The sequence below is a fragment of the Platichthys flesus genome, chromosome 8 (genome assembly GCF_949316205.1).
Source record: "Platichthys flesus chromosome 8, fPlaFle2.1, whole genome shotgun sequence".
Taxonomy (NCBI): domain Eukaryota; kingdom Metazoa; phylum Chordata; class Actinopteri; order Pleuronectiformes; family Pleuronectidae; genus Platichthys; species Platichthys flesus.
Genome location: NC_084952.1, coordinates 27,154,526 through 27,178,486, shown reverse-complemented (window position 1 = coordinate 27,178,486; position 23,961 = coordinate 27,154,526). Strand labels below are relative to the sequence as shown.

The 23,961-nt window shown below is 40.6% G+C and overlaps 1 protein-coding gene across 1 annotated transcript in view; it reads right to left on the bottom strand.

Moving 5' to 3' along the window:
- enpp6 (ectonucleotide pyrophosphatase/phosphodiesterase 6) overlaps positions 1-20,242 on the bottom strand; it is an 83,286-nt gene extending 63,044 nt beyond the window's left edge. The window contains exon 1 of the mRNA XM_062393418.1: positions 19,928-20,242. Within this exon, the coding sequence (XP_062249402.1) occupies positions 19,928-20,183 (256 nt within the window). The 5' untranslated portion in view covers positions 20,184-20,242. The remainder of the gene's footprint in view (positions 1-19,927) is intronic.
- Positions 20,243-23,961: the final 3,719 nt, after the last annotated feature.

The following is a 23,961-nucleotide window of genomic DNA, read 5'->3' as shown; positions in this document are numbered from 1 at the left end:
ACATGTAGTTTGAGAGAGATAGAATCATGAACACTGAAGTTACAGCAATTTCGTGTTTCACGGCGAGTTGATGAACTTTAATGCCACGCCATTCATATGGCGTTTGACGAAAACTCACGGTAATCTTATGTCTTCATTGTCAATGTCTTGGGACCCATTAGATACAGTTTGACATGGTTGAGGTCAGTGGATGAGGAGAAATTCATCCAAGTGTAAGACAAGCAAAAAACAAGACATTTCCTGTTGCCACCAGGGGGCGCTGCGGTTTTAAGTCATCATTTACGCATAGATGTCATCAGGCGGGGACTATTGTCTTACATGTCTAGTTTGGACTTGATTGGAACATGTATGTCCGAGATACAGATGCCCGTGTTTTGATGGCGTGTAACCAATTTTTAACGCCATGCCACGGTCACACGGTGTGATAAAAAAAAAATCCCTCAATCATTTTTTATCTCCATCTTGTTGTGATGACACTCATCTGAATTTGAAGTTGATCTGATGAAAGCCCTGGGACAAGTACGTAAAAGTAAAAATGTGGGATATTGCCAAAATGGCCACTAAAAGCAAAATGGCGGACTTCCTGTTGCGTTTTTCATAATGCTCCATGAGACTTTTTTTCATGACTGGTCACGATACACCTATATCCAGATTTTGATGGAAATCCGTTATGTGGAAACCTAGGGGCTGGTTCCAGGGGGCGCTGTAGAGCCATTTTGCCACGCCCAATTCCAATTACTCCAGAATACTAAAATATCCGCAGACCTTGAATTTCCTGCAAAGTTTCATAACTTTTTGAGCATGTCTAGACCCTGAAAAAGCCCCCCAAAGGGAAATAATAATAATAACTAGGGCTACGTTGTAGCACTTGCGGGCCCGAGCACCCGCACGTTGAAGCCTGTTGCGGTCGGTGGAGAGAGCGATCGATGACCAAGCGCACATCATCGATCGAGCATGCACTTCTCCACGTTGCATGCGTTTTGCGCTCTGCGGCAGTAGGTTTGCCAGTAGGTGGCGCCATCACTATTATTACGCACAGACATATATATCTGTTCATGTAGGCGCTCTGATGTAGCGTGAGCAATTTTGTGTCAATTGGACAATGTTAACACAACTTAATTTTCACACTGATCAGTAGGTGGCGCTATGACCCTTTACTAATATTTATATGTGGAGCTGTTCAGATCAGTATTGTGATCATAGGTCAGTAGTTTGGAGCCGGTTGGATAATGCAGAGTGGATTAACAAAGTACTTCCTGTTTCCTGGCGAATCAGTAGGTGGCGCTATGACACTGAGGAAATATTGACACATAGAGCTGTTCAGGCTTGGACTCTGACCATGTGACAGAAATTTTGTAGTGATAGGACAATGCACAGTGGAGTTATGATAACATTGTGTCCTTTGGCGAAGGAAGATCCTTCGCCGCACATCAATGTTTACACGGTTTGAGGAAACGTCACAATTCTGACCATGATCTAATGACTTGACTGATCTGATTTGAGCTGTATATTGTAAATCAGCCAGGAGCAGTTCATCAAAGTATAAAACATGTCACTTCCTGTAGCCACCAGGGGGCGCTGTAATTTCAAGTCAAAATTTCTGTGTAGATGTCATCAGGATGGCACCCTTGTCTTACATGTCTAGTTTGGACTCGATTGGACAATGTATGTCCGAGATACAGAACCTCGTGTTTTGATGGCGTTTAATCAAACTCAAGACGCCACGCCACGGTCACACGGTGTGACGAAAGGTCAATCTCTTAATCACTTGTTATCTCCATCTTGTTGTGATGGCACTGATCTTAATTTGAAGTTAATCTGATGAAAGCCCTGGGACAAGTGCATCAAGTAAAAATGTGGAATATGGAAAAAAAATGGCCACTTAATCCAAAATGGCGGCCTCCCTGTTTGGTCAAGCATACCTATCCAAGATATTTTTTTGTTTGTTATGAAACGACACATGTCCCGATAGATTTGTATAAATGTCGGCCATCGTAGTGCCGGGGTTGCCCTATAGGGGGCGCTGGTCAGTTTTTTTGCCACGCCCATTTCTTAAAACCATATGAATATCTTCAGGGGGGGGCTGTTGTTACACACATGTAGTTTGAGAGAGATAGAATCATGAACACTGAAGTTACAGCAATTTCGTGTTTCACGGCGAGTTGATGAACTTTAATGCCACGCCATTCATATGGCGTTTGACGAAAAGTCACGGTAATCTTATGTCTTCATTGTCAATGTCTTGGGACCCATTTGATACAGTTTGACATGGTTGAGGTCAGTGGATGAGGAGAAATTCATCCAAGTGTAAGACAAGCAAAAAACAAGACATTTCCTGTTGCCACCAGGGGGCGCTGCGGTTTTAAGTCATCATTTATGCATAGATGTCATCAGGCGGGGACTATTGTCTTACATGTCTAGTTTGGACTTGATTGGAACATGTAAGTCCGAGATACAGATGCCCGTGTTTTGATGGCGTGAAACCAATTTTTAACGCCATGCCACGGTCACACGGTGTGATAAAAAAAAAATCCCTCAATCATTTTTTATCTCCATCTTGTTGTGATGACACTCATCTGAATTTGAAGTTGATCTGATGAAAGCCCTGGGACAAGTACGTAAAAGTAAAAATGTGGGATATTGCCAAAATGGCCACTAAAAGCAAAATGGCGGACTTCCTGTTGCGTTTTTCATAATGCTCCATGAGACTTTTTTTCATGACTGGTCACGATACACCTATATCCAGATTTTGATGAAAATCCGTTATGTGGAAACCTAGGGGCTGGTTCCAGGGGGCGCTGTAGAGCCATTTTGCCACGCCCAATTCCAATTACTCCAGAATACTAAAATATCCGCAGACCTTGAATTTCCTGCAAAGTTTCATAACTTTTTGAGCATGTCTAGACCCTGAAAAAGCCCCCCAAAGGGAAATAATAATAATAATAATAATAATAATAATAATAATAATAATAATAAAAATCCTTACAGATTCAATAGGGCCTCTCACCATTCGGTGCTCGGGCCCTAATAATAATAACTAGGGCTACGTTGTAGCACTAACGGGCCCGAGCACAGGCAATTTCAAGTCTGTTGCGGTCGGGGAAGAGAGAACGTTCGATGACCAAGCGCTCGTCTCAGCGTTGCATGCATTTGCGCACTGCTGCGATATAAACGCTTCACTTCCTGTAGCCAGCAGGTGGTGCTATGATTTTAAGTCATGGTGTCTTTGTTGATGTCATCAGGTCGCGCTTCTTGTCTTACATGTGTAGTTTGAACTCGATTGGACCAAATATGTCCAAGATACAGAAGCTTGTGTTTTGATGGCGTTTAGTCACATTTTGACGCCTCGCCACGGTCACACGGTGTGGCGAAAAATTTATCTTTCAATAACTTTAGATCTCCATCTTGTTGTGATGACACTCGTCTAAATTTTCAGTTGATCTGATGAAAGCTCTCCAAGAAGTACTTGAAAATAAAAAACATGGAATATGGTCCAAATAGAAAATGGCGGGGTTCCTGTTGCGTTTTTCAAATTGCTCCGAGCGCGTTTTTTGTGCATCTGGTGATGATACACAACTGTCTTCAATTTCGTGAGGATCAGTGAATTCTAAATGAGGTGTTTCTCCATAAATGAGGGGAAGCTCCGTTGGTTGCGCTGTTGAGCCATTTTGCCACGCCCATTCTTTAAAACCATCTGAATATCTTCAAGGGAGGGGGGCTGATGATACACACATGTAGTTTGAGGGAGATGGACCCATGAACACGGAAGTTAAAGCGTTTTCGTGTGTCATGGCGAGCTGATGTGACGCCCCGCCACAGTCAGACAGTGTGACGAAAAGTTGTTTCTTTGATAACTTTAGATCTCCATCTTGTTGTGATGACGCTCGTCTAAATTTTCAGTTGATGTGATGAAAGCTGTACGAGAAGTATATCAAAGTAAAAGATTATGGAATATGACCAAAATGGCCACGAAATCGAAAATGGCGTGCTTCCTGTTGCGTTTTTCATATTGCTCCGAGCGCGTTTTTTGTGCATCTGGTGATGATACACAACTGTCTTCAATTTCGTGCGGATCAGTGAATGCTAAATGAGGTGTTTCTCCGTAAATGAGGGAAAGCACCGTTGGTGGCGCTGTTGAGCCATTTTGCCACACCCATTTCCAAATACCCCAGATTACGTAAATTTTCACGAGGCCCATAATCTGCCCTATAGATGTTGAATGCATTCTGTAGTGAGAACACATTCAAGCACATGTCCTACACCTCCATGAGAGGGGGGAGGGGTGAGAAGGGGGAGGGATGAGAGGGGTGAAAGGGGGTGGGGTAAGATGGGGGCAGGTTGATCTGAGGAGGTCTGTTTTAGACAGAGTAAAAAGGTGCTGTTTTAAATTATCCTTGGGGTATTTTTACCAAAATATTTTACAGACATTTCATTAAGACCCCAAGGAACCATATCAACTGTGTTGAAATGGAAATAATATGTCCCCTTTAAAGCGAATATGTCCCCTTTAAGCGGTTTCGTGTGTCATGGTGAGCTGATTTGACGCCCCGCCACAGTCAGACGGTGTGTCGAAAAGTTGTTTCTTTGATAACTTTAGATCTCCATCTTGTTGTGATGCCACCCGTCTAAATTTTAAATTGATGTGATGAAAGCTCTCCGACAAATAAATCAAAGCGCACGATGTACAAAAACAAGACATTTCCTGATGCCACCAGGGGGCGCTTTCCTTTTAAGTCATGATTTCTAGGTAGATGTCTTCCGGTCGCGACTCTTGTCTTATATGTGTAGTTTGGAGTCGATTGGACAAAATATGTCTAAGTTACAGAAGCTTGCTTATATTGGCGTTTAGTCGAACTTTGAGACCTCACCACGGTCACACGGTGTGATGAAAAGTTTAAATATTGATAACTTTAGATCTTCATCTTGTTTTGTAGAGTCTCATCTAATTTTTAAGTTGATCTGATGAAAGCTCTCCGAGTAGTACATAAAAACATAACACATCTTAAAAACAAGACATTTCCTGTTGCCCCCAGGGGGCGCTGTGATTGTAAGTCACAATTTCTGCACCGATGTCTTCTGGTCGCGATTCTTGTCGTATGTGTCTAGTTTGGACTCAATTGGACAAAATATGTCTGAAATATGGAAGCTTGTGTTTTGATGGCGTTTCATCAAACTTTAACGCCACACCACGGTCAGACGGTTTTGCTAAAACGTAATCCTTCAATAACTTTAGATCTCCAATTTGTTGTGATGACGATCGTCTAAATTTGAAGTTGATCTGATGAAAGCTGTACGACAAGTACATCAAAGAAAAAATATGGAATATGACCGAAATGGCCACTAAAGTCAAACTGGCGGGCTTCCTGCTGCGTTATTCATAATGCACTGATGGACTTTTTTGTGCATCTTGTCATGAGACACAATAGTCTATGTTTTTTTTGAGGATCGGTGAATGCTAAATGAGGGGCTTTTCCGTAGGTGGCGCTCTTGAGCCATTTTGCCACGCCCTTTTCAAAATACTTCAGAAAACGTAAACTTGCGCACATTTGTAATTTACTGTACACTTTAGAAACTTTTTGAGCACGTTAAAGCCCTCAAAAAGCCAATTCACTGAGCGAAGAAAAATAATAATAATAACTAGGGCTACGTTGTAGCACTAACGGGCCCGAGCACAGGCAATTTCAAGTCTGTTGCGGTCGGGGAAGAGAGAACGTTCGATGACCAAGCGCTCGTCTCCACATTGCCTGCGTTTGCCCTGTGCGGCAAGGAAGATCGCTCCACTTCTTCTGGCCAGCCGCTGGTGCTGAACTAGAGGTAAGTAACCTTGAAACTATCCAACATAACCTATTGCTTTATCTATCATCATATGCTTACATGCCTCAAGTTTTTTGTAATATGTAATTGTTATAAAAGTTACCGTTTATTTATCACGTCTAATGAACAGATTGAAGCAAGATAACTCGACAGTCTTGTTTTGGTTGTGACATTATTTTTTTTAATGAGTTACTATCAATACGCTACACGTGTACGTTTCATGTGATAGTAACTGTTTCACCAATATTCTGATACAGGATGGTATATCCGCCATTACTATTTTCACATTGTTTATTTAGTCTGTCATGGAGTTGTAGAGTGAATTAGACAGTAGTGATAACATTATAATGTCCACACATCAGTGTTGTAAACACTTCTCCAATTAATTATATAATTATGTTTTCACACTGAGGGAAGTGGAGAGACTTGATGTGGACTGTTATCAACAGCTCTGTGGGAGATCATCACCTTGAATATTACAGATGAGGTAGAAAGACATTTTATCTATGTGTACAATGTTGTATTTCTTTGTCACGTTTTATCAAAAGCGATTTAAAGTATGTGCATTTAACCATTAGGATACAAACCCAGACCCTAGTACATCGGTTCTAGCTGAAATAAGTAGTGCTTCATAAACAACACAAAACATTCATAACAGTACGCTTCTGCTCCTCATTAATGCAGCTCCTGATGTCCCCAGCAGCAACATGGTGGAGATCTGCAGCTTCATGCTGGTCAACTGGAAGACAACTGATTAAGATTAAAAGATTAAGATTAAAATCCATTTATTCATCCCAAACACATGCACAGACATGCAAAGGCACACTCATGCAGGTAGGGAAATTTAATCGCTGCTTTTTACCCATCTGGTGCAGGACACACAGAGCAGTGAGCGACCATGTACGGCGCTCGGGGGAGCAGATGTTGGGGGAGTGAGGTGCCTTGCTCATGGGCACTAGAGAGGGTAGGGAGACTCTTGGATTTTTGGACAGATCAATCCAGGTTCGACTTTTGTTGTCTCTCCATGGAGTCGAACCAAAGACGAACCAGAGACCTTCTCTGCCCATAGTCCAAGTTTCTGCCACTCGACCACCGCCTCTCCTCATGCATCATCAAACTAGTAATCTACACATCACTCCATGCGTTGCTCCCTTAACTACAGATGGCCTGCGAATGTCATGGAGTTTTACAGTGAATTAGACAGTTTAGGTATGATTTTAATCTCCACACATCAGTGTTGTAAACAGTTCTCAAATTAATTATAGAATTATGTTTTCACACTGAGAGAAGTGGAAAGACTTGATTTGGACTGTTATCAATAGGTCTGTGGGAGATTATCACCTTGAATAGTACTGATGAGGTAGAAAGACATTTTATGTATTTGTACAATGTTGTATTTCTTTCAGCACTTTTATCAGAAGGGACTTAAAATATGTACATTTCACCATGAGGATATAAACCAAGACCACAGTACAACAGTTCTATCTGAAATCTGTTGTGCTTTATACACAACACAAAACATTCTTTAACAGTGCGTTTTTTCTCTTCATAGATGAAGAACTGCAGCACCTGATGTCCTCAGCAGCAACATGGTGGAGATCTGATTTGATACACTTTAGATAAGAACCCAGTGTTTTATATTTCTGCTTTGCCATAAGAGACAGAACATGGTCATCACAGCTGTGTCCTTCAGGCTCGTCTGTCCCTAATAAAATGATAGGAAACATGAAAGTGATCGTCATTATTGTAGAGGAAGAGTTACATATGAACAAAGTGTGTAATCTTATTTTCTGTGGGTATTCAACTGTGTATTTGAATATGCTTTTGGATTAAAACGTGCACTACCATGACAATGAATGTTTTTAATGGAGCTATTTCACATTAAAAGTATTGCATTATAATTTAATACATTATGTATTATGTGCAATACTTTGATTGTTTTTAAGTAATGAAATCAGGTCTGTACCTGGAGTCAGTGTTCAGTCTGGTTGGATTCAAGTTGTGTGTCAAGTTGGACCTTCTAGAGGAACATCAAACCAATACACAGATATGTAAAGTCATACATGGGCCAGGTTAAGTAATTAACAGACTTTTAAATGGTAAAAATAAAATATTAGTTCAAAGTTAATCAGAGCATAATCATTTCAGATTAGGAAATAGGTAGTGCATATAAGCCCACAACTCTGTATGACACTGTCTGTTCTAGTAAAGGTACAAGGCTATGACTTACTCATATTTACCAAAAGAATTCAGTGAAGTCTGTCTGAGATTAACGATTTAAATACTGAAGGTGGGAGACACGGTTATTTTTCACTGTAACACGTGACAGGACATCAACACCGTGACTCTGAATAAAGAGCCTTAAAAGACGTAGTGCTCCTTTGAACAGCTGCTCTTACAATGTGTAGCAAGTGCTAAATCTCCATTAGTATAATAGTAACAAAAATCACCCTTAAATAATTGAACATATATTTTCCATGTGAACCCCTTTAACACAGTTCAATTCAGGAGCAAAATATAATTTATACAGTATTTATTAGAGCTAGTATTAGTAAACAGATCAAACAAATGCAGTACAACACATCACACATCCACAGTGTCTCTTTTGCTTATCATCACAGTCAGTCAGAAGTGTCCGTTTAACTTACGTAGCAGTTGAGAGATGCTTCGTTGGAGCTAGCAGGAGCTAGCTCATAGCCAGTGCTGCTGTTGAGAGCGGCAGAGTTCACACAGGAAAAGACACAACGGGAGAGGGGAAAAAAGCTTTGAGTCCCACACTCTAACCTGCTGAGCGAACAACGTCCACAGTGACTCCGCCGCCGTCCTCTCATCCAGACTCGCCAACCGTTCTCCGGTTCTTCGTGATACACAGCTCCGCAGCTTGTGACGACGTAACTTTTTCAGAGTCTCATGAGGCGTTCGCTTGCAGCTGTGTTAAATGCAGCTTCGTTTGTCATGGCGAGTTGAAGAAGTCTGCTGCAAAGCTATGAATAATCCGCATGATGAAAACTCACAGCAATGTTATGCCTACATTATCAATATATTGAGACCCATGTGACACAGTTTGACATGGTTTAGCAAAGTGAATGAGGAGAAATACATCCAAGTGTGAGACGTAACAAACCGAAAGCGGTCTCATGCTGCGTTCATGGTAACTCTGTTAAAATGGGTTTCATTGGTCATGGTGAGCTGATGAACTTTGATGCCACGCCATTAACAATCTGCATGATGAAAAGTCACAATAATGTTATGCCTACATTATCAATATCTTGAGACCAATTTGACACAGTTTGACATGGTTTAGTAAAGTGGCTGGAGGGAAATACATCAAAGAGTAAGATGACCAAAACAAGACATTTCCTGATGCCACCAGGGGGCGCTTTCCTTTTAAGTCATGATTTCTAGGTAGATGTCTTCCGGTCGCGACTCTTGTCTTATATGTGTAGTTTGGAGTCGATTGGACAAAATATGTCTAAGTTACAGAAGCTCGCTTATATTGGCGTTTAGTCGAACTTTGGGACCTCACCACGGTCACAAGGTATGATGAAAAGTTTAAATATTGATAACTTTAGATCTTCATCTTGTTTTGTAGAGTCTCATCTAATTTTTAAGTTGATCTGATGAAAGCTCTCCGAGTAGTACATAAAAACATAACACGTCTTAAAAACAAGACATTTCCTGTTGCCACCAGGGGGCGCTGTGATTGTAAGTCACAATTTCTGCACCGATGTCTTCTGGTCGCGACTCTTGTCGTATGTGTCTAGTTTGGACTCAATTGGACAAAATATGTCTGAAATATGGAAGCTTGTGTTTTGATGGCGTTTCATCAAACTTTAACGCCACACCACGGTCAGACGGTTTTGCTAAAACGTAAACCTTCAATAACTTTAGATCTCCAATTTGTTGTGATGATGATCGTCTAAATTTGAAAGTGATCTAATGAAAGCTGTACGACAAGTACATTAAAGAAAAAATATGGAATATGACCAAAATGGCCACTAAAGTCAAACTGCCGGGCTTCCTGTTGCGTTATTTATAATGCACTGATGGACTTTTTTGTGCATCTTGTCATGATACACAATAGTGTATGTTTTTTTTGAGGATCGGTGAATGCTAAATAAGGGGCTTTTCCTTAGGTGGCGCTCTTGACCAATTTTGCCACGCCCTTTTCAAAATACTCCAGAATACGTAATTTTACGCCGCCTTCGAATTTGCTGCAAACTCCTACAACGTTTTGAGCCCATTAAAGCCCTCAAAAAGCCAATGAGTTTAAACAGAGAAAAATAATAATAATAATAATAATAATAATAATAATCATTTCAATTTCAATAGGGCCTCCCACCGATTTCGGTGCTCGGGCCCTAATAATAATAACTAGGGCTACGTTGTAGCACTAACGGGCCCGAGCACAGGCAATTTCAAGTCTGTTGCGGTCGGGGAAGAGAGAACGTTCGATGACCAAGCGCTCGTCTCCACATTGCCTGCGTTTGCCCTGTGCGGCAAGGATGATCGCTCCACTTCTTCTGGCCAGCCGCTGGTGCTGAACTAGAGGTAAGTAACCTTCAAACTATCCAACATAACCTATTGCTTTATCTATCATCATATGCTTACATGCCTCAAGTTTTTTGTAATATGTAATTGTTATAAAAGTTACCGTTTATTTATCACGTCTAATGAACAGATTGAAGCAAGAAAACTCCACAGTCTTGTTTTGGTTGTGACATTATTTTTTTTAATAAGTTACTATCAATACGCAACACGTGTACGTTTCATGTGATAGTAACTGTTTTCACACTGAGAGAAGTGGAAAGACTTGATTTGGACTGTTATCAATAGGTCTGTGGGAGATTATCACCTTGAATAGTACTGATGAGGTAGAAAGAGATTTTATGTATTTGTACAATGTTGTATTTCTTTCAGCACTTTTATCAGAAGGGACTTAAAATATGTACATTTAACCATGAGGATATAAACCAAGACCACAGTACAACGGTTCTATCTGAAATCTGTTGTGCTTTATACACAACACAAAACATTCTTTAACAGTGTGTTTTTTCTCTTCATAGATGAAGAACTGCAGCACCTGATGTCCTCAGCAGCAACATGGTGGAGATCTGATTTGATACACTTTAGATAAGAACCCAGTGTTTTATATTTCTGCTTTGCCATAAGAGACAGAACATGGTCATCACAGCTGTGTCCTTCAGGCTCGTCTGTCCCTAATAAAATGATAGGAAACATGAAAGTGATCGTCATTATTGTAGAGGAAGAGTTACATATGAACAAAGTGTGTAATCTTATTTTCTGTTGATATTCAACTGTGAATTTGAATATGCTTTTGGATTAAAACGTGCACTACCATGACAATGAATGTTTTTATTGGAGCTATTTCACTTTAAAAGTATTGCATTATAATTTAATACATTATGTATTATGTGCAATACTTTGATTGTTTTTAAGTAATGAAATCAGGTCTGTACCTGGAGTCATTGTTCAGTCTGGTTGGATTCAAGTTGTGTGTCAAGTTGGACCTTCTAGAGGAACATAAAACCAATACACAGATATGTAAAGTCATACATGGGCCAGGTTAAGTAATTAACAGACTTTGACATGGTAAAAATAAAATATTAATTCAAAGTTAATCAGATCATAATCATTTCAGATTAGGAAATAGGTAGTGCATATAAGCCTACAACTCTGTATGACACTGTCTGTTCTAGTAAAGTTACAAGGGTATGACTTACTCATATTTAACAAAAGAATTCAGTGAAGTCTGTCTGAGATTAACGATTTAAATACTGAAGGTGGGAGACACGGTTATTTTTCACTGTAACACGTGACAGGACATCAACACCGTGACTCTGAATAAAGAGCCTTAAAAGACGTAGTGCTCCTTTGAACAGCTGCTCTTACAATGTGTAGCAAGTGCTAAATCTCCATTAGTATAATAGTAACAAAAATCACCCTTTACATAATTCAACATATATTTTCCATGTGAACCCCTTTAACACAGTTCAATTCAGGAGCAAAATAAAACTTATACAGTATTTATTAGAGCTAGTATTAGTAAACAGATCAAACAAATGCAGTACAACACATCACACGTGCACCAGCATGCAGTCTCAATGTCGCTACGGAATTGACTCTGCAAAGTCAGTCCACAGTGTCTCTTTTGCTTATCATCACAGTCAGTCAGTCAGTCAGAAGTGTCCGTTTAAATTACGTAGCAGTTGAGAGATGCTTCGTTGGAGCTAGCAGGAGCTAGCTCATAGCCAGTGCTGCTGTTGAGAGCGGCAGAGTTCACACAGGAAAAGACACGAGGGGAGAGGGGAAAAGAGCTTTGAGAGCGTCCCACACTCTAACCTGCTGAGCGAACAACGTCAACAATGACTCCGCCGCCGTCCTCTCATCCAGACTCGCCAACAGTTCTCCGGTTCTTCGTGATCCACAGCTCCGCAGCTTGTGACGTTGTAACTTTTTTCAAAGTCTCATGAGGCGTTCACTTGCAGCTGTGTTAAATGGATCTTCGTTTGTCATGGCGAGTTGAAGAAGTCTGCTGCAAAGCTATGAATAATCTGCATGATGAAAACTCACAGCAATGTTATGCCTACATTATCAATATATTGAGACCCATGTGACACAGTTTGACATGGTTTAGCAAAGTGAATGAGGAGAAATACATCCAAGTGTGAGACGTAACAAACCGAAAGCGGTCTCATGATGCGTTCATGGTAACTCTGTTAAAATGGGTTTCATTTGTCATGGTGAGCTGATGAACTTTGATGCCACGCCATTAACAACCCGCATGATGAAAAGTCACAGAAATGTTATGCCTACATTATCAATATCTTGAGACCAATTTGACACAGTTTGACATGGTTTAGCAAAGTGGCTGGGGGGAAATACATCAAAGAGTAAGATGACCAAAACAAGACATTTCCTGATGCCACCAGGGGGCGCTTTCCTTTTAAGTCATGATTTCTAGGTAGATGTCTTCCGGTCACAACTCTTGTCTTATATGTGTAGTTTGGAGTCGATTGGACAAAATATGTCTAAGTTACAGAAGCTCGCTTATATTGGCGTTTAGTCGAACTTTGAGACCTCACCACGGTCACACGGTATGATGAAAAGTTTAAATATTGATAACTTTAGATCTTCATCTTGTTTTGTAGAGTCTCATCTAATTTTTAAGTTGATCTGATGAAAGCTCTCCGAGTAGTACATACAAATATAACACCTACCAAAAACAAGACATTTCCTGTTGCCACCAGGGGGCACTGTGATTTTATGTCACGACTGCTGTGTTGATGTCTTCAGGTCGGGACTCTTGTCTTACGGGACTCTTGTCTCACGTTTAGTTTGGAGTCGATTGGACCAAATATGTCTGAGATAGAGACGCTCGTGTTTTCATGGCGTTTCGTCACACTTTGATGCCACGCCACGGTCAGACGGTGTGTCTAAAAGTTGTTTCTTTGATAACTTTAGATCTCCATCTTGTTGTGATGCCACCCGTCTAAATTTTGAATTGATGTGATGAAAGCTCTCCGACAAATAAATCAAAGCGCACGATGTACAAAAACAAGACATTTCCTGATGCCACCAGGGGGCGCTTTCCTTTTAAGTCATGATTTCTAGGTAGATGTCTTCCGGTTGCGACTCTTGTCTTATATGTGTAGTTTGGAGTCGATTGGACCAAATATGTCTAAGTTACAGAAGCTCGCTTATATTGGCGTTTAGTCGAACTTTGAGACCTCACCACGGTCACACGGTATGATGAAAAGTTTAAATATTGATAACTTTAGATCTTCATCTTGTTTTGTAGAGTCTCATCTAATTTTTAAGTTGATCTGATGAAAGCTCTCCGAGTATTACATACAAATATAACACCTACCAAAAACAAGACATTTCCTGTTGCCACCAGGGGGCACTGTGATTTTATGTCACGACTGCTGTGTTGATGTCTTCAGGTCGGGACTCTTGTCTTACGGGACTCTTGTCTTACGTTTAGTTTGGAGTCGATTGGACCAAATATGTCTGAGATACAGACGCTCGTGTTTTCATGGCGTTTCGTCACACTTTGATGCCACGCCACGGTCAGACGGTGTGTCTAAAAGTTAATTCTTTGATAACTTTAGATCTTCATCTTGTTGTGATGACACTCGTCTAAATTTTTAGTTGATCTTATGAAAGCTGTACGACAAGTATATCAAAGTAAAAAAAATATAATATGCCCAAAATGGCCACTAAATCAAAAATGGCGGGCTTCCTGTTGACTTTTTCATAATGCTACTTGAGGCTTTTTTGTGCATCTGGTCATGATACACAACTGTCTTCATTTTCGTGAGGATCAGTGAATGCTAAATGAGGGGCTCTCCGTAAATGAGGGGAAGCTCCGTTGGTGGCGCTGTTGAGCCATTTTGCCACGCCCTTTTCAAAATACTCCAGAATATGTAAATTTACGCCGCCTTCGAATTTACTGCAAACTCCTACAACTTTTTGAGCACATTAAAGCCCTCAAAAAGCCAATGAGTTTAGGAGCTGAAAAATAATAATAATAATAATAATAATCATTTCAATTTCAATAGGGCCTCCCACCGATTTCGGTGCCCGGGCCCTAATACTAAAAATCCTTACAAATTCAATAGGGCCTCTCACCATTCGGTGCTCGGGCCCTAATAATAATAATAAAAATCCTTAAGAATTCAATAGGGCCTCACACCGATTTCGGTGCTCGGGCCCTAATAATAATAAAAATCCTTAAGAATTCAATAGGGCCTCACACCGATTTCGGTGCTCGGGCCCTAATTACATTTAAACCCGTATTATCCATAGATATAAAGAACAAATTCTTTATAAACCAGATCTCCATTGAGATCGACCACCTTGTCGATAGCGCTGCAGACTCATTACGATTAACATTAGATTCAATGAGCCTCTAAAAAAGAAAAATGTCAAACATAGTAAATTAGCTCCGTGGTAAAATTCCCAGACAAATGAGTTAAAACAATTATCAAGAAAACTAGAAAGGAAGTGGCGCTCCAGCAACCATGTTGAAAATATCATATACTAGAAGAATAGTGTTAAAGAATATAACAAGGCTCTCCACAAAGCAAGAGCTGCCTACTATTCAAAACTAAAGGAAGAGAACAACAACCCCAGGTTTCTCTTCAGCACTGTAGCCAGGCTGACAGAGTCACACCTCCACCAAACCCAGTATTCCTCGATCCCTAAATAGCAATATCTTTATGAACTTTTTTAATGACAAAATTCTAACTATTAGAAATAAAATCAACCATCTCCTGCCCTCAATTGGCACTAATACCCTCCCAACAACAGAGATCTCAGAAACGGCTGAGAATCCTTCCGATTACTTACATAGCTTCTATCTGATCACCCATGATCAGTTTACCAAAATAATCTCAGGTTCTAAATCAACAACCTGTATCTTAGATTCCGTTCCTACAAAATTACTAAAATAAATTATACCCCTAATTGATAGTTCGTTACTTAACACAATCAATCTGTCACTATCATCAAGTTATGTACTACAGTCTTTTAAAATAGCTGTAATCAAACCCCTACTCAAAAAACTCACCCTAAACCCAGGGGTTTTAGCCAATTACAGGCCAAGAGGCGGTGGTCTAGTGGCAGAAACTTGGACTATGGGCAGAGAAGGTCTCTGGTTCGACTCCACGGAGAGACATTAAAAGACGAACCTGGATTGATCTGTCCAAAAATCCAAGAGGATTCTCCCTACCATGTTTAGTGCCCCTGAGCAAGGCACCTTACTCCCCCAACATCTGCTCCCCGAGCACCGTACATGGTCGCTCACTGCTCTGTGTGTCCTGCACCAGATGGGTCAAAAGCAGAGGTTAAATGTCCCTACCTGCATGAGTGTGCCTTTGCATGGCTGTGCATGTGTTTGGGACTAATAAATGCATCTTCATCTTAATCTTAAAATCTTAATCTTAATCCCCTTCATGTCTAAAATCTTAGAAAATGTTGTAGCCAATCAGCTGTGTGAGTTTCTCCAGGAAAATGAAGACTGTCAGTCGGGGTTTAGAGCCAATACAGAGACAGCCTTGGCAAAACTCACTAATGACCTTCTAATAGCCTCAGATCAGGGATTTGTGTCTGTCCTCGTTCTGTGAGATCTCAGTGCAGCATTCAACACAATTGACCATCAAATTTTATTATAACAATAATCAATAAAACCTGAACAAAGTAATCAATTAACTAAACTTCGATCATGTCTCAAGGTCATAACAACCTGAATGACCCGCAATTTTCTTTTATTAAACTCAGATAAAACAGAGGTTATAATACCTGGCCCCAAACACCTCAGAGATACATTATCTAATGATATAGATGCACTAGACGAAATTGCCCTTTCTTCCAATGAAACAGTCAGGAACTTGTGAGTGATCTGCGATCCTAATTTAATAGTCACTTAAAAAAAATTGTAGGACCGCCTAATATCTCAATAATCTGACATTTCCTTTCGGAAAAAGATGCAGAAAAACTAGTCCACGCCTTTGTTACATCGAAACTGGACTATTGTAATTCATTATTATCAGGCACCAGCAGTAAGTCTTCAAAGACTCTGCAGCTTGTCCAAAATGCCGCAGCACGTGTCCTGACGAGAACCAAGGAAAGAGAGCACATTTCTCCAATATTAGCATCGCTAAACTGGCTTCCGGTTAAATCTAAAATAGAATTTAAAATTCTCCTCCTCACCTTCAAGGCCCTTAATAATATAACGCCTTTTTACCTTAAAGAGCTGTTAGTACATTATCAACCCAGTAGAGCACTCCGCTCCCAGAATTCAGGTCTACTTGTCGTCCCTAATGTCTCTAAAAGTAGAGCAGGAGCCAGAGCTTTTAGCCACCAAGCTCCTCTGCTGTGCAATAACTTTCAGTTCGGGAGGCAGACGCCATCTATTCGTTTAAGAGTAGGCTCAAAACCTTCCTTTTTGATAAAGCTTATAGTTAGAGCTAATTAGTGTGGCAGAACATAACTTGTTATTTTTTCTAAACTAGGAAGCGTTAAGTCTAAAAAGGCATAGAGGTATTGATAGCTGATCTACTGAGTGGGCCACATAGTTTTCATCGTACTAGCATACAAACCAGTAGCCAGTCAGATTTACCTTGAGCCTCTGAGATGTTGACCGTCATAAATGCATGCATTTAATCTTGATGATGTTTTCCTACACGTGGCATCTATTGCACTTCTCTCCGTCCTGTGAGAGGGATCTCTCACATGTAACTCTCTCTGAGGTTTCTAGGTATTTTTACCCTGTAAAAGTTTTTTTTGTAGTTTTTCCTTATTCTTGCTGAGGGTGAAGGACAGAGGATGTCACACCATGTTAAAGCCCTATGAGACAAATTGTGATTTGTGAATATGGGCTTTACAAATAAAATTTGATTGATTGATTGATTGATGACGCCATGTTGTGACACGCAAGCCTTTACATCGAACCACAATAGCCATTTTGTTAATTATCTAGATGTTACCCCTTAGTCACCTGATTAAACACATCAGTTTTCATTATTATGCAGATGACACTCAAGTTTACTCCAGATGTAATGTTTTCACTTCTAAAAGGTTTCACAGATATTGAAATTGGATGGCACATAAACTTCAGCTGTACCGATAAAGGACAGAAATACTTCTGATTGCTACCAACTCCTCACATACCGAACTCACAAACCTGCTAGGCCCTTACTCACATATCATTACTCCTCACTGTAGTAACCTTGCGGATACGCAAATGCTGCCCTCCTGGTTATTCCACAGTCCAGGCTTCTACATAAAGGTGACAGAGCATTTGCCATTCATGCCCCCAGACTTTGGTACAAACTGCCTGAGGAGATCAGGATGTTGAAATGTATTACCTTGTGTAATACTCTTATTAAATAACTCTTTTATAACCAACCTTCCTGTAATCCTCTCTTTCCGTCCCTGTTCGCACATCTACTCCAAGATACTATCGGCCTCACCAATCACCGGTCTTCACCGTAATCTTTCGCCTCTTATCTATCCCCCTGTTGCATTCTCCTCTGCCTTCTCTTTCACCCATACCCACTGGTAGCGGTGGTGGTACAGGTACTCATCACCCCAAAATGGAGTTTTTCTACCCTCTTCGACATTTTACCCCTTCGTCTTTTGAATTTCATGCTGTGACAGGTACTCATAATTGCTGTTCTCTATCGTTCACCAGGTCCTTTCGGAGATGTCTAGGAATTCCTCTTATAGAACATCCTGGAAAATGTCCCTCTACTTCTTCTGCTCTCTCACTCAGTCCTTCCCCTCCTACTTACAAAGCTGGTAACCACTTTGACGATTATTTTCACCTCAAACTGCTCTAAATCTCACTGTGATCCCACTTAATGTCTCTGACACTTCTCAAGATTTTTATTATCAAATGCACAACAATAACATTAAGCAGTTGCTGGCAGTGAAATGCTTGAGTCACAGGCTCTCTTATAGAAATGCTCAAGTTCTTTATCTCAAGTTCTACTATCTCACAATCTGTCAACCCTACCACATTAACTCTGTACCTGTCTGTCACAACATTCTCGCTCCCTCCTCTCTGACCTCCTCTTTTTTAGAAGCCCTCCCTTCATCTGACTATTTTTCACTTATGCATCCTAACTTAAAATCCACCCCCCTCAGAGTTGTCATGTAATCAGAACTTAGTGATTGAGACTAAAAACGTTTTATTAAACAGGCTGTAAACAGGTTTAATTCTGCTCTAGAGTCAGGCTTTTTAACATGGGACTCAATGGGAATTGACTCCTTCTTGGAGCCAGCCTCAAGTGGCCACCCAGCGAACTGCAGCTTTTTGCACTTCCGTATTGGCCTCATCGTTCAGCCCGGAATGTTGCCCATTGGGTACACCAAATGAAAATATCTCACTGGGGATTTTAGTGAGTTCAGTGAACTCTAAAATTAAAATTAACTTTAACAAGTTTAATTAAAAGTAAACACTAAAATCATTTATTCCACAATAACCGCAGAAAACAGCTGTTGTAAGCTGAATGCATGTAACTCATGTCACATGCATAATGCTGTTAACAGGGATTCAAGCATTAGTTTGAGACAGCTCTAAAGTAATAATAATAATAATCCCTTGTAATAAGAATACTGTAGGTTTTCTAGTTGCAATTACTATTCATAATTTGTGTTTTGACAATGAATAATAAGTAAGGTTTAACTTAATAGTGCTTGCTCAGAGAGTCAGGTCAGAGGTTTTTGTAATATACCGCAAATGTAAAAATGACCCTCTTGCACTTGTATCAATTTTAATTCATTGATGGGGCTATTGTGATCTACACTGTACAGAGGTTTTATGTAGATATTGATGTATAATATTATTATCATACTTTGATTAAAATAATCTGTTTTTCAAATGATGTATTTGTGTCTATGTATTCTTGTTGATACACTGGTAGAACAAGGTCAAAGTTCTGCTTATCACCATAAGCTGACCTGAACATCTACTCTGAGAAAAGTAGTAATACTGAGTAGTTTAGTAGTCTGTATATTGTTCTAAATCTGTATAGTGCAGGCTTCGTTATTACTTTGCCTACAGGATGAGTAAAAATGTTTTTAGAAACACTGAATATTATTTATTATTATAAATATCCTCTCCAGTACTGCCTGAATTTCAAATATTGTAGAGGTGTGGTTTAGATGATTTAATAGCCATTCATTTTCTAGTGAGACATCTGTGACCCACCGAAATTATCACTAGTTCCATCCTTGCCACCCCATTGAAGGATTCCTGGCTCTACCACTTATGGTGCAACCTGGTGGAGTACTTTTTAAAGTGTTATAAAAGGGTAAAGCTTTACTCAGAAGCTCCACAGTGAAACGTATAAGCTCCTGTGTCAACAGTGAAAACTTACAATTATTATTGTTCTTTTTTATTTTTTTTATAGATATAAATTGCCTTTCCTCCTCTAGCCTCCTGTAATTGAATCTTTTTGTTTAACATTGGTTATTCAATAGCTATCCAGGTCGGCTCCTGTGCAACAAGTATCATCAGTTATTTTCAGTCTTGGTGTCAGGGCCATCGGCTATTTACAACATATTAAAAGATTATGATTACCTGTCATTAATGAATAGTAGTTTGGATATGATAAACTTGGGAAGTCCGGCGTCATGTAGTCCACCTTCACCCCATTGCCCACAAGCTCTCGAAATCCGGGCAGCGCGTGCAAGTCATCCATGTAGTCATAACGGAAGCCATCGATAAGGAACACGAGCAACGGACGGACTGCAGCACACCGATGCCCCGCTCCCCACGGCAGTAGCAGCGGTAGGATCAGTCGCAGAGACCGCGTGAGCTTCTGTTTTGCGGACATGATGGTGTGGCCTCTTTCTGTGTTTACTGTGTGTGTCGGATGTCCGCAAACACTGCAGTAAAGTGAGCCCTCATATGCGAAGCCAGCCGCCACTCGGGGTTTTTTTGCGCGTCTACCAGTGCCTCATACGGTAAAGCGGTATAGATAGTCGGAGCGCCTAAAAAGTACGAAAACACAACTATATTTTAGTTATAGTCTCTCATTTGATTGTTTATTTTTGTATCCTCATGCCGTATCTCTTCAGGTAAACTATGTATTTTTACTGCAAAATAAAGGGCAAATCTGTGAATGTGGCCCAATGTATTCCTAATGTAACCATATTCAAATCAAAATCAAAATCAAATCAAAGTTTATTGTCACATGCACCAATGACAGCGTCATCGGAGCAGTGAAATTCTTGTGACATGGCAGGCAACATCTACGCCATAAACGCCTTACAAAATAGAAAAATAACATACTATATAACATAACATAACATATAACATATAACTTCTTGGATTGGATTGGATTAAATGTATTGTCATTACACAGAGTACAAGTACAGAGGCAAGGAGTGGGGAATATTAAATTAAATAATATGAATATATGTATAACATATAACAGTCAAATGAAGCAGCAATTTACAGGGTGAAGAAGGGGGAATATTAAATAAAATAAAATGAATATATGTATAACATATAACATAGTCAAATGAGGCAGCAGTTTACAGGGTGAAAAAGTGGGGGATATTAAATTAAATAAAATGAATATATGTGAAGCAAGTATATTTGTATGAGTGGGGGAGCAGACTGTAAATGGTGACTGTTCAGAGGGTCAGTGTTGATTGTTCAGATCTTACGGCCTGGGGGAAGAAGCGGTTTTTGAGTCTGGTAGTCCGTGCAGCTGGCAGCAGTGTAAGAATACCACAGCCTGGGTGGCTGTGGTCCTTGATGGTCTTCCGTGCTTTTCTCAGGCATCTTGTGTTGTAGATACCTTGCACGGAAGGGAGATGGCAGCCGATGATACTGTGTGTTGCCACAGAGTCCTGCGTGTATAGGGAGTACAGGAGGGGGCTAAGTACGCAGCCCTGAGGGGCCCCGGTACTCAGGGTCAGTGTGAGGGAGGTGTGATTGTCCATTCTCACCAACTGGGGTCTGCTCGTCAGGAAGTCCAAGATCCAGTTGCACAGGGGGGTTTTAAGACCCAGGCTCCTGAGCTTGGGGACGAGCTTGGCAGGTGCAATTGTGTTGAACGCAGAGCTGTAGTCCACGAACAGCATCCTCACAAATGTGTTGGCCTTTTCCAGGTGGGAGAGGGTGGTGTGTGCTGTCAGGGCGATGGCATCGTCCGTGGATCGGTTAGGGCGGTATGCAAATTGGAAGGGGTCAAGGGTGTTCGGAGGGGTCGAGCAGATGTGGGATTGACCAGCCGCTCGAAGCACTTCATGATGGTGGAGGTCAGTGCTAAAAGGTGGTAGTCGTTTAAGCAGGTGATGGATGATTTCTTAGGTATGGGGATGATGATGTCCTGCTTGAAGCAGGTGGGTACTGTTGAAAGATGTAGGCAGAGGTTGAATATGGAGGAGAATACCTCCGCTAGCTGGTCGGCGCACCTCCTGAGGACGAGGCCTGGATCTCCATCGGGCCCAGATGACTTTCGAGGCTTCACTCTTTGAAGCTCTCATCCTCACGTCAGCCTGGGTCAGGGACAGAGTGTAGTCGTCTCAGTCCTCGGCCAGTCTTGCGGATGGAAGGGTGTTGCATGCCTCAAACCGTGCGTAGAAGGTGTCTAGGTCATATTAGCCCTATTGAAGTCACCAACAACAATAGAGACTGCATGAGGGTGTGCATCCTCAAGTCCATTTATTACGCCGTACAGATCGTCTAGCGCACGTTTTGTCTGCCTGCGGTGGAATGTAAACAGCTGTTATTATAACGGAGCTGAATTCACGGGGAAGGTAAAAGGGCGAACTTTTATCGATAGCAGCTCCAGGTCTGGTTAGCAGCGTGTTGAAAGCGCAACAACATCCGAGCCCCAGCGAGAGCACTCCGGTAAGTTGAGAAAAACTCCCAACTTCCCAAAAGTGCCAGTCGATCAAACTGCATGAGCGACAGTGCAGTTTGTACAAAAAAAAGAAAAAAAGAAAAAAATGTAATAAACATAAAACTGCGTAGTGCATGCGGAGCCATTGCAACCTTTCTCTACTGCGCATAAAGATACATCACTTGGAAGCTGATTAAAAATATTCCTTAATAGTCTACTACCATGTTGAAGTGGAATGAGTCTGTGAAAACAGGTGGTTTCGTCTAAATTTGTATGTGGACATTGCTTATATATGGCACAGGAATCCACCGGAAATTACACAACCTATCAAGGAATATTTTTAAAATCCAAATATGTATATTGGGCCACTTTCACAGATTTCCCCTTTAATTTTCTCAGTTACTACATGAAAACGTGTATGAGTATAGCAAGAGACACCACTAACAGGAATCCACTCAAAGTCAATTGTAATCTCTCAAGGAATTTTTTTAATCAGCTTCCAAATATGGTAACATTAGGAATACATTGGGCCACGTTCACAGATTTGCTCTTTAATTTTCTCAGTTATTCTGCAGTAAAAATACACGAAAATGTGTATGAACATAGTCAGAGACAACACTAAAAGTAATCCACTCGAAGCCACATATCACCTCTCAAGGAATATTTTTAATCATCATCCAAAAATGGTTACATTAGGAATACATTGGTCCTTTTTTACAGATTTGCCCTTTAATTTTCTCAGTTATTCTGCAGTAAAAATATACGAAAATGTGTATGAGCATAGTCATACACACCACGAACAGGAATCCACTCGAAGTCAATTGTAACCCCTCAAGGAATATCTTTAATAAGCTTGCTACTATGGTTACATTATGTATAAGAAAAAAATTAAACAGACTTGCCCTTTAATTTGCGGTAAAAATACATGATAATGGACATGAGCAGATACGCCATGAAGATTTAATAAAAACAATCCAATAAAAAATAGTTGTTGTTCGTAATAGTTGTTTTTCGTAATTTTTGGCCGTTCCAACCAACCATGCTGTTTTACCGCAAAGTCAGAAGTAGACGCGCAACGAAAACCCGAGGGGCGGCTGGCTTCACACATGACGGCTCACTTTACTGCAGTCCGCAACTACTGTGGGAGGACTACGGTTGCACCAGCCTTCACCCGGAAACACACGCTTAAACCGTGCAAAACTCGCCCCAACTCATTTCACGTTGCGCCTTTTTTTCAATACGTTTCAAGAGCGTTTTAGAGTGATTTCAGAATAAAGGCAAACTTCCTGTTGGCTTATGAAACGTCTCATTAGGATGCGACTTGGTCTGACTTGATCCGCCTACATGATCTGGGGTGGAGTAAAAAACGCAGACTCATGTCACACTTATTACTTCTCGTAGTGACAGTGAGACAAGAACAATGATCAGCTTTTTTCTTTGCAGATATAACGGTTGCTTTGGAAATCCCCCTGTTTTACACAAAGAAAAATGAACAGCAAAGTTGAATGAAAACTTTCTTTCAGCCGAAAAAATAAAACTATACTGTAAAGTGGCCATGTTTAAATACAGACACTACCTGCGGGAAGAAGCTAAAATTCATCATCAGATGACTAAACACAGAGAACTCTTTCTTCTTTAGGATCACCACAGTAGAAGTACAAAATAATGAAAAACATGCGAGAGAGCTTCCAGTGACATATGGAGTAGGGGAGAACCGGGTAATTTGTGACATCGAGGGTCATGTGAGACCCCCGTA